The sequence below is a fragment of the Musca autumnalis genome, unplaced genomic scaffold, assembly GCF_047663935.1.
Source record: "Musca autumnalis isolate F117 unplaced genomic scaffold, ASM4766393v1 scaffold_3, whole genome shotgun sequence".
Taxonomy (NCBI): Eukaryota; Metazoa; Arthropoda; class Insecta; order Diptera; family Muscidae; genus Musca; species Musca autumnalis.
Genome location: NW_027411866.1, coordinates 111,694,697 through 111,706,219, shown reverse-complemented (window position 1 = coordinate 111,706,219; position 11,523 = coordinate 111,694,697). Strand labels below are relative to the sequence as shown.

Here is an 11,523-nt window from a genome sequence, read left to right as displayed (position 1 = left end):
CCTAGGTACATAAGCTGCCTCGCCTGGTTGCCTTGCTTGCTTCTGATAAAAGAATAAAAAAGAAAAGGGGCTCGGCCTCCTTTATTCTTTTATATTTATTATGTAAGAAATGTAGCAGGAAAGCAAGGCTACCAGGCAAAGCAGCTTATGTACTCAGCCCTTAAAGTTTGGCCGTGTTTCATTCTCACACATTTTCGTTTCGGCATACAGAAACAGGCTGCTAGACTATGTGGCTATATATGTCCATATTTACATTAGGCAATTTTCCTTGCGGCAATTGTCAGTCTGATGAAGAGAGGGGTGAGGCATATGGTAACCCCTTGCCTCTCACCACCCTCTCTCACCTACAAATTGACAATTGCCGCAAGGAAAATTGCCTAATGTAAATATGGACTATCACCATAGTTTATGGGTACTTTACACGATATGTTTTTTACATATGAGTTGTCACTTTGCATATACATTTTGTATGGGAGAAGTGACAACTCATATGCAAAAAACATATCGTGTAAAGTACCCATTAGCAAATCCAGTGAATTTATTTTATAATTTCCATACAATTTGTTTGTTCCTGAAAACTATGTTTACATTTACGAAATCCACTCGATTTCAACTGTCAATTCCTTTGCGTATACGTCAAATGAAAACTCAATTGAAATCGATTCGATTTCATTTGACGTTTGAGCAATGGAATTGACAGTTGAAATCGAGTGGATTTCGTAAATGTAAACATAGTATTACTATTGAAAATGGTAAAACCGGCAAAAGTTGTAAACTGTTCCCATATGAATTGTATGGTGTCCGAAGTAAAGGAGCTCTTTTCAAGTAAAAAGTGGTAAGACTTGAAGATTTTTGCACGTAAAGGAAAAGAGCTAATATATTACTACGTTTACATTTACGAAATCCAATCGTATAACCCTGCGTTTACAAATGACAGGACAGTTGGGTTCATGTATTGATTGTCAAAAACTCAAAACATGCCTGTGTGACGTAGGCGTCTAGACAACTGCAAAAACAGTTGTAAAATTATGAATGAAAATCATCGATTCCTTTTCGTTTTCCGTTCACATATTTTGTTTTTGTACATATTCTTTTTCACATAAATTTCAAAAATTTGTTATCCCGTCTGTCTTTGGAAAAATGATGGACAGCTGGGAGACAAACGACAAATATATGTATGTGTTAGTAAATCAGAGTTGTATTTGAAGACAAACTGTCTGGTGTAAACGCCTAGTAAGTGTATTCCCAGCAAAATAAATTGGAAGTAGTGCAATGTGGACTAGTTCTGTCACGGCATGTTTTGATGCAGTTCAACGGGAGTCGTGAAAAAGGCACTCCAGTCCTCACATTTTAACCGCATTTGGATGCAATCCAAAGAATCGCATCCACTTGTCACATTTTAACAACATCCGGATGCAGTTCAGCGGAGTCGTGAAAAAGGCACTCCAATTCCTCATAATTTAACAGCATCCGGATGCAGTCCAAACGGAGTCGTGAAAAAGGCACTCCGTTCGCTACATATTATTAACAGTTGTTAGAGATCCCTACATGTACATAAATCAGTTTGTACATCTCTACAGGCAGCGGTATACATTTTCCAATAAGAGATAAGCGTGTTAACATTTTCAAACATTTGTTAATACAAAATAAATAATATTTCTTTTGTGAACATTTTTCCGAGAAGAAAATTTCAGAATGGAGTACTGTTGGAGTACATGTCGAAATCTTAACTGGTGATGGGAAGACAACCCATTTAGCAAATGAAGCAAAAACAGTTCAGCTTGGAACAAATGGAGAGCGGAGGAAACACACATGTTTGCAATTGAATTCAATGGAGGATTTTCATGATTTTTGGTAATGTAATAAAGTTCTTAATATTTTTGTTTTACACAAATAATGCATTTTATTTGTTCTGGCATATTTTGTAATGGCTTGCACAATTTCCGCAGAATGCCTGTATCAAAACACGTGCTTTGGACTGCCTCATATTCTACCCCAAAGGGTTAGTTAAAATGCAATGCCAAAGGGTCAGTTAAAATGCAGTGCAATGGAGTGCCTCTTTCCGTAGTCACGCTCTTGTAAAAATCATGAGTGAAAATGCATAATTTGATGCACTTCCAGATCACTTGTACATATCATTTAACTGCCTCTTTGGAGGCAAACTTTTTGCTGGGTTATCATGAACAACGCTTTCATTAGGGGCCAAATTCAATATTAATATGACTAAGAATATATACAGGGTACAATAATTCTTAGGTAGGCCACAGCTAACAGCTGATTACAATTTTTTTTTTGTTAAGGCTTAATCTGTCAAAACCGTGTTGACATGCAGAGTTGATATTTATTATTGATCAAAAAATTCAACTCTGTTTTGTTTTCATTTCAACATTTCGTTCTTCTTCTTCTTTGTTTACTCATACGTTATCATTCATCAAAACAATTTTGACGTTTTAAGCCATAGCGACAGGGTTGTACGTTTTGGCGATTCTCATACCTGGCCTACCTATGAATTATTGTACCATGATATTAACTTTATAACATTAATACAAATTATAAAAACTCTCCTTTAAATTTGATCGTAACTAAGTTTACTTCCTCTACTCTGCTTTTTATGACATCGAAATTGATATTGCTTCAGATTTCCAAAAAACTCCAACTCCACTTCAAAAATAAGTAGCGTCTCGTGAATTACAGCAATGTTCTCAACTTTAGTTTGTATATCTTTACTTTTTTTAACAAATCCGTAGAATTTTAACAATCTTTCTTGTGTTCTGAACACTACTTATTTTTGAAGTGGAGTTGGAGTTTTTTGGAAATCTGAAGCAATATCAATTTCGATGTCATAAAAAGCAGAGTAGAGGAAGTAAACTTAGTTACGATCAAATTTAAAGGAGAGTTTTTATAATTTGTATTAATGTTATAAAGTTAATATCATGGTACAATAATTCATAGGTAGGCCAGGTATGAGAATCGCCAAAACGTACAACCCTGTCGCTATGGCTTAAAACGTCAAAATTGTTTTGATGAATGATAACGTATGAGTAAACAAAGAAGAAGAAGAACGAAATGTTGAAATGAAAACAAAACAGAGTTGAATTTTTTGATCAATAATAAATATCAACTCTGCATGTCAACACGGTTTTGACAGATTAAGCCATAACAAAAAAAATTGTAATCAGCTGTTAGCTGTGGCCTACCTAAGAATTATTGTACCATGGTTAATATTATTGTTTTACACGAATAAGCAATGTATTTTATTAATTTTGGGATATTTTCAATGGCTTACGTTTTATAACATCTTTAGACTGCATTTAAATTCAATCCAAAACACTACATCAAAGGCTGTGATTTGGATCGAAAATGGAGTGCATCCCAGCTGTGTGCCGTGGAAGCAGAATGGAGTGCATCTTAGCTGCGCGCTCTCTTGTAAAATTCATAGGAAAAGATGTACTCCAGCGGCAATTGTTCTAGTGATTTAACCGTGCCGTGGAAGCAGAATGGAGTGCATCCTAGCTGCGCGCTCTCTTGTAAAATTCATAGGTGAATTCATAGGAAAAGATGTACTCCAGCGGCAATTGTTCTAGTGATTTAACTGCATCCGCGGATACAAACTTTTTGCTGGGTATATAGACAAGAGGTTAGGAATTTATACCTACTTTTCTACTGGTAGGTTGCATATCATTTTGAGAATTTTGTTTTGACAAATTTGTAAGTAAGTGGTTGAAAAATGATTTTATAGAGTAGTATTTTTGGACAATTTTGTACAATTGTTTTATCTGTCTTGGAAGTTTTCTATTCAACGACGCATGAGGTCATTGTGTGATTAGGGTCTATATTTAAAGATAAGAAAACTGTCGGCCATAAATTGTGTATTTTTATTACCCACGAAGCATTATGCCTGCTGGGTGCATAATGCATTTTTAGGTACATCGTGCATTTTGTGCGTCTATTTATTTTTGTGTTAGATTTTAAGGCATAGTTGAAACAAATAACTAAATAAAGAATGAGTCTCTCTACAACCACGAGGCAAATAACATCTCACGGTGGTTTCATTTTCTTTTTGTCCAGTTTTCTTGGGTGCACTTGTGATGAGATCGAGGAGTCGTCTCATCAATTTTGTTATTTAAACTCAGTTCAGATCTTCCATGGTTTAATAATGCTTGGTTTACATTTACGAAATCCACTCGATTTTAACTGTCAAATCCATAGGTTAAACGTCAAATGAAATCCAGATAATTAAATAAATAAAACCCTCCTAATAAATATTTATTGAGGAATTAAACATTTTGAAACCTAAAGAATAATTTTATATGAAAACTTAACACCAACAATCACAATTATTTATTGAGTCAACTCTCAGATTACCATTTACCACGTATAGCGATGTATATTTTTAGGCCAACCTGGGCCAATCCCTATTATTATTATTAAGACCTGCCTAATAGAGCTCTGTTAGCGGTTTTTGAGACTCATTTCTCTAGTCTCCAAAAAAATTAAATTCAATTAAATTAATAGAAATGTAGGCTAAACGTTTTAAATGGCAACCCTACACTCGCATTAAAAAAAAACTTGGCGTTAACTTTCCTCACAATTAATAAAAATAATATAATTAGAATAAACACTTAGGACAACACAACTTAACCTAGTTATTTTTAATTAATTCTCTTTCGAGTTGAGTCCCAATTTACATTAGGCGAGTTTACTTGCGGCAATTGTCAGTTTGTTGGTGAGAGAGGGTGCTGAGGGGCAAAGGGTTACCATATGCCTCACCTCTCTATCCTACAAAATGACAATTGCCGCAAGTAAACTCGCCCAATGTAAATTGGGACTTAGAGATACATTGAAAAATTAGGGGTCTACCTAAAATTAAGGGTCCAGTTATTTGTAGTTATGTATTATAAACATTTTAGGTATCAATATTTTTGTATGTTAATTTTCTTTTTAATTAATTACTGGTACTTAGCAATTTATTTATCTTTGTCTTCTTTTCTCATTTCTCTCATTCCAGGTGACCAGCCGTTTTGGGTGCAGACATTAGTAAACTTCACACATACATAATATAATAGCTATATGCCCCACAAACATTCGGCAAATTAATGATCAATGCCGTCATCTGCACATCAATTTACGGCCGTTATAAATAAATGGAGCTGACCCCCTCCTTTGTAACGGCTGAGGAGGTCAGTGAAGGTCTGGTTTGGCTAAGTGGGGTACAATTTAAATAAATAAAGAACACAAAATACAAATATTTAAACACAGTCACCGAACATAATATTCTCGACACTTACGATTTTCATCACGTCCACAACAATTATAAAAACGAGTCTTTCGAGTCTTTTAATAAAAAAGCACATCAGTTGCAAAACAATGTCTGTTTTTTCTTGTTTCTAGTTTGTTGGTTATATGTTTAAATTGCATGTTTGGAGTGTTTTAATTTGCCGGCACCACTTTGGAAATGGAAATGGTCTGAGTTTGGCCTTTTCCCCTTTTTATACCAAGAAAAAGGACGCTGAATTTCCTTCCTTTCCTGATTTCCATAATTTTCCGACGTTTCTTTTCGTTGTTTTGGTTTTGTTCTGTCTAAACATCTGTTCGCTCTGTAATGAAGGCAGAGCTGTATTTTCTTTTGAGTGCGTTACTTACTCTAATGCCACACGCTAAAACTTTAATACGAAACTTTCCCATTATTTTGCCGTTCATAGATCGAGTTCCATACTAAAGTATTTTTATGAAATTTCTGTATTGGGGAACTCGACCTAAGAACGCCAAAACAATGGGAAAGTTTCTTATGAAATTTTCAGCGTGTGGCTTTAGAGTTATGCACTAACTAGGCGTTTACACACAGACAGTATTGGCAAGACAATAGCAAAGTTACAAACCATTTTCACCAATACATTCACACTTTTCTCTATTCATATTTAAAAATTTGTAAATGTATTTGTGAAAAAGGTTTGCATTTTTGCTATATACTGGCATTTGTAAACGCAGGGTAACCTACAAGCATTAATAATATTGGCAGCACTGTTTTTCAACCATGACCCTGGGTGCAAAACTGTTTCCGTTTTCATTCTTTTCATGGCCTGCAGCTACATTCAATATCTTTACGCCTTTATAAGGCCGGCCCGAAATTACAAAAAATAAAAAAACTCCTACAGATACACGCAACATACAATTACTAAGGTAGATGCCCATCTGATCGAATTTGGAACGTCCAAGGAAGTTGTTGTGAATTGAATTCGTCTTAAAAAACATACTGCAAATTAGAAATTTATTGTTTAATATTGAAAATATTGGCACATTATTCTACTAATGAGCAAATAATGAATTATTGTGCCTCTTAGACATAGTAAATATTTGTCTTGTTTGATTAAAATCAACTTTGTATATCAAAACAAATTTCATTTTGTCGCCTTTCTTTAGTCTCGGTCCACACTAGCGTGAATTTCATAAAAAATTCATGGAATTAGGCGTTCTTAAATCGAATTCTCCACTACAGCAATTTGATGATTTTACTCTACTTTGGAAGTCAATCTAGAGACGCATAATTTCATGCAATTTTTTCAATGAAATCACTCTAGTGTGGACCGGGACTTACAAATGTTGACATTAGCTCTGTTCTTCAATGCTCTGTTCCTTTACGTGCCTGAGGTTACCATTTCTTACCATTTTTAACCTTTAAAGTGTTCCCTTACTTTTAATAGCATACAATTTATATGATAGCAGTTTACCACTTTTACCATTTTCTGCCAATGTTACCATTTTTAAAAGTAAAGGAACAGACCACAAGTTTTACTACTTTTTACTCGAAATGCGTTCCTTTACTTCAAACACAACACAGTTCATATGGGAGCAGTTTACATCTTTTACCACTTTTGCCGGTTTTACCATTTTCAAAAGTAGAGGAACAGACCAATTTTAAATTATTTTTGTTGTAGCAATTTCCCGATGCATCTACCTTGTTTCTAGTTCCAGCTTGCAACTTTTTGTATTTTGTAGCAACATGTTGCAAAAAACAGAGTTGTATACGTGGATTTATGCAGGATTTAACACAAATCCACTCAATACGAGAATTAATTTTTGTATGGGAAATCTGGTAGATTGTTTTTAGAACATTTTTATGAAGGAAATTCGTCAGCTTTGCATTGAAACAATAATTTTATCATATCCACAATTCGATTATGTCGAGAAACTTTGACATTTCCCAGCAAAAAGTTTGCATCCGCGGATGCAGTTAAATCACTAGAACAATTGCCGCTGGAATACACCTTTTCCTATGAATTCACCTATGAATTTTACAAGAGAGCGCGCAGCTAGGATGCACTCCATTTTGCTTCAACGGCACACAGCTAGGATGCACTCCATTTTCGATCCAAATCACAGCTTTTGATGTAGTGTTTTGGATTGAATTTAAATGCAGTCTAAAGATGCTATAAAATGCAAGCCATTACAAATATCCCAAAATAATTAAAATACATTGCTTATTCATGTAAAATAAGAATATTAACTTTATTACATTAACACAAATTATAGAAACTCTCCATTAAATTTGATAGTAACTAAGGGGTCGATCATCGATAACAATTATCGTTAAGTGGCGTTCCCAGTTGTCAAAATTGATCCACGTATGGCAACTCTCAACTGAAGTTGCGAATCTCAGTTGACGAAGCGGCTGTTTTTCAGCAACCACCAATTTTCAGCTGCAGTGAACATTTTCGAAGAAACAAGAAGTAAAATAGAAGGAAAAATAAACATTTTGTTAACAATTATTGATTCTTTGCATCATTAATTAATTTTGTGTATCAATATGGTGAAAATAACGACAAAGCAGCAGTTCGAAATATTAATTGATAAACTGAGTGAAAATCCAAACCATTATTTATATGTCATGAATTATCATTAAAATTCAACGTTTAGTATGTAAGCTTGTAAATATTCCATACAACTCTGTTTATATTTTCTATGTTTTAAAATTTTAACGGTTTCTGTGCAACCCTGTACATATTTATATTATCATACTTTTCCATTACAACCTTGTATTTACTACTAAAATACACATCTATGTAAGTCTAGACGACTTTTGCGCTTCTCAAACCAAGTACCTTAGTAGAATAAAAATGAATAAAATCACTTTGAGATCAACCTTTGAGAAACCAACTAGTCAACCAGCTTTTAATAAGTTTTGGACATAGTACTAGTTGAGAAACCAAGTGGAAGATACCAACCAAAGTACAAAGTTTTAATAAATCGTTTTTAAAACATCAGTAATCTTCGTTTTAATGGACATTGGGTATAACCTTAGACGAAGAACTGCTTAATTGGCACACCAACGTGGAGCACAACACCGAAGAACTGCTTCATTGTCGCCCAACTCGTGGCCATGTAACACGACCACTCCATACCATAAAATGTAAGCAGCAGCCGAGGACACAACAACAAAATTTATTGCGACGCGTACTTATCTGGTGACTGTCAGTTGGGGCATTTCAAAATCCATCCAGACAACGCGTTACAATGGCAATCCAGGAACGTTTTGTACTAGGCGATCAGAATCCATCGACAATCATACAGATTACGCAGCAAATTGGTGGATTGGCGTAAAAAAGAACGTCAACTCCTTACACAAAGCAGCAAAGAACACACAGTCACATTCATCTTGAAGAAAATTAGGGATGGACAACAACTACATTGGGATGATGTATTACAACAACCACACACAAAACATCAACAACGCACAACGGCTAACCGACGCACAACAACAACTGGGAAATCCACAAATCTTGATCAATTTTACGCCAGATGATATTTGATTGGGCATCCAACAACGCCATCTACACCATAATCAAATGTAATTTGCCATAGTCGATTCAACAACCACAATTCATGATGCAGTTTTACTCCAGGGGGAGGTTTCGAAGGAAGTTTGGTATATTATGTGGACACCCAACACAACGTTTAGTATTGGTCTGTTCCTTTACTTCTGAAAATGGTAAAACCGGCAAAAGTGGTAAAAGTTGTAAAGTTCTCCCATATGAATTGTATTGTGCCTGAAGTAAAGGAACGCTTTTCGAGTAAAAAGTGGTAAAACTTGAAGATTCTTGAACGTAAAGGAACAGAGCTTATGTAAGCTTGTAAATATTCCATACAACTCTGTTTATATTTTCTGTGTTTTAAAATTTTAACGGTTTCTATGCAACCCTGTTCATATTTATATTATCATACTTTTCCATTACAACCTTGTATTTACTACTAAAATACACATCTATGTAATGGGTACTTTACACGATATGTATTTTACATATGAGTTGTCACTTTGCGTATACATTTTGTATTGGAGAAGTGACAACTCATATGCAAAAAACATATCGTGTAAAGTACCCATAAGTCTAGACGACTTTTGCGCTTCTCAAACCAAGTACCTTAGTAGAATAAAAATGAATAAAATCACTTTGAGATCAACCTTTGAGAAACCAACTAGTCAACCAGCTTTTAATAAGTTTTGGACATAGTAGTAGTCTAAATTTACATTAGGCGAGTTTACTTGCGGCAATTGTCAGTTTGATGGAGAGAGAGGTGAGGTATATGGTAACCCTTTGCCTCTCAACACCCTCTCTCACCCACAAACTGACAATTGCCGCAAGTAAACTCGCCTAATGTAAATTGGGACCTAGTTGAGAAACCAAGTGGAAGATACCAACCAAAGTACAAAGTTTTAATAATTTGTTTTTAAAACATCAGTAATCTTCGTTTTAATGGACATTGGGTATAACCTTAGACGAAGAACTGCTTAATTGGCACACCAACGTGGAGCACAACACCGAAGAACTGCTTCACCGTTTATATATAACAGGATTTAACAAACCGACTGGGTTTCAAATGTCAATTCCATTGCTTATATTTCAAATAAATGCTCATAAAGAAGGTTAACCCTGCAAAAGGCTATAATATAAACGCCGTGTTAGCCCGAGGAGTTCGGCGGATGAAGCGTGGAGGTCCATTTCGGACAGTTTAAACAGCCATGAACCTCCAACACGAACACCTGAAGAGTGGCAGAGTCTGGATTCACTTTAAAGCAAAGTTGAAAAAGAAAATGCCTCAAAATAAAATAAACTTCAACGACACTGGTGGTGGGTGGTCCATCACAACAAGTGAATTTATCGTCTTTGGAGCGGACAGCAGTAAATCTTTTGCAAATGAATTTGGTGACAAATACAGTAGGTTCAGTTTAAGTACAAATGACGAACATCCTCCATCTATATAGCCAACTACACCAGGGAATTTCGTTTTTGAATAAAAATGGTTTTTATTTTGCCTTTTTTCCTCCTCTGTCAACATCGAAACGATCCAATTTTGGCACAATTTGTCCTCTATCAAGTGGACAACTTCCTTCAATACTCTCGACAATGTAGATTGAGCCATGCAATTGTTGAAATCATTGCCATGGGACTTTTGGAAACTTTCGTCCTCCAAGAATCGCAACGCTGCGCACACTTTTAAAAGTTGGGGTATTGCTGTTGATCTGTAACTTACTTTGAAGTCATCCTTTAACGTTTCCACAACGTAAACTACGGCATCCTTTGGCAATCGAAAATACGCCTTAAACCTGAAATAATTTACTGATTATACAGATCTTTCCACATGATCATCAGCTTACAGCGCAGATGGCAATTCCAATGGATTCGACTTGTGCCTCAAATTTCTTCTAATAGATGCAATGTCTTGTACATTTTCTTCATCATCAAAAAATAATTCCACCGAACTTATCATTTTTTGGGACAGCAAATAAAACTTGGCGATCCGAAGATTCAATGGGCAGGTTATATTCCAATCTTGGGTTGTTTTCCAAATTTGCTCGAAAACTCAGCCAAAATATTAAAATATTGTCCAGAATACACAAAAGAGTTATCCAAAGCGCAATTATTTTTATAGCCCGTTTCCACGGTACGTCGTTCGTTCTCTATTCGTTGTTCGACCCATAACTACGAATAAATTACTTATTTCCCCACACAAAATTTTGTGAACGAACGACGATTTTTCTACGTTGTTCGAGTAGAAATACTCTCTGAACGACGATAAAATATGTCTCATCCCTAACAAATGAGAGAATTTATCGAAAAAAATAATTATGACATGTCTAAATTCAAAATTAAAAAATTTGTTGAAAACGCAAACATTTTTAGAAAAAAGGAAAAAGATGAATGAAGATTAATGAACTAAACATTTTATACAGATGCAGAAGGAAGATGGTTGTGTTTCCTTCTTAATTCCACACACATTTCTTGTCCATTAGTTCAAAATCGCGTAAAAAATCAGAATCAAAATGGAAACAAATAACTGAAAGTCTGTATATACAAGCAATGTTTTGACGTGTCTCTCTCTCTCTTTAATTTTGAAAATAGAAACATAAAAAAATATATTGAAAATACAAAAATTTTCAGAATTAATGGAAAATATTAATGAAATGTGTGTAGTTAAATAAAGACGATACATTTGAAGGAGAGTCTATTGCTTTTCCTATTCATTTAA

General features: G+C 34.9%; 1 protein-coding gene and 1 long non-coding RNA gene across 2 annotated transcripts; both read right to left on the bottom strand.

Annotated features, from left to right (window-relative positions):
• Positions 1-5,008: 5,008 nt before the first annotated feature.
• LOC141399899 (uncharacterized) lies at positions 5,009-5,567 on the bottom strand. Its single transcript, XR_012412018.1, has 2 exons — positions 5,289-5,567; positions 5,009-5,201 (listed from the first exon to the last, which is right to left on the bottom strand). It is a non-coding gene; the product is annotated as an uncharacterized lncRNA (long non-coding RNA).
• Positions 5,568-9,976: 4,409 nt separating this feature from the next.
• LOC141399898 (uncharacterized) lies at positions 9,977-11,062 on the bottom strand. Its single transcript, XM_073979256.1, has 2 exons — positions 10,652-11,062; positions 9,977-10,600 (listed from the first exon to the last, which is right to left on the bottom strand). Exons 1-2 carry the CDS (start codon positions 10,762-10,764, stop codon positions 10,093-10,095), a joined length of 621 nt encoding a protein of 206 aa, XP_073835357.1. The 5' UTR covers positions 10,765-11,062; the 3' UTR covers positions 9,977-10,092.
• Between the last annotated feature and the right edge of the window lie 461 nt (positions 11,063-11,523).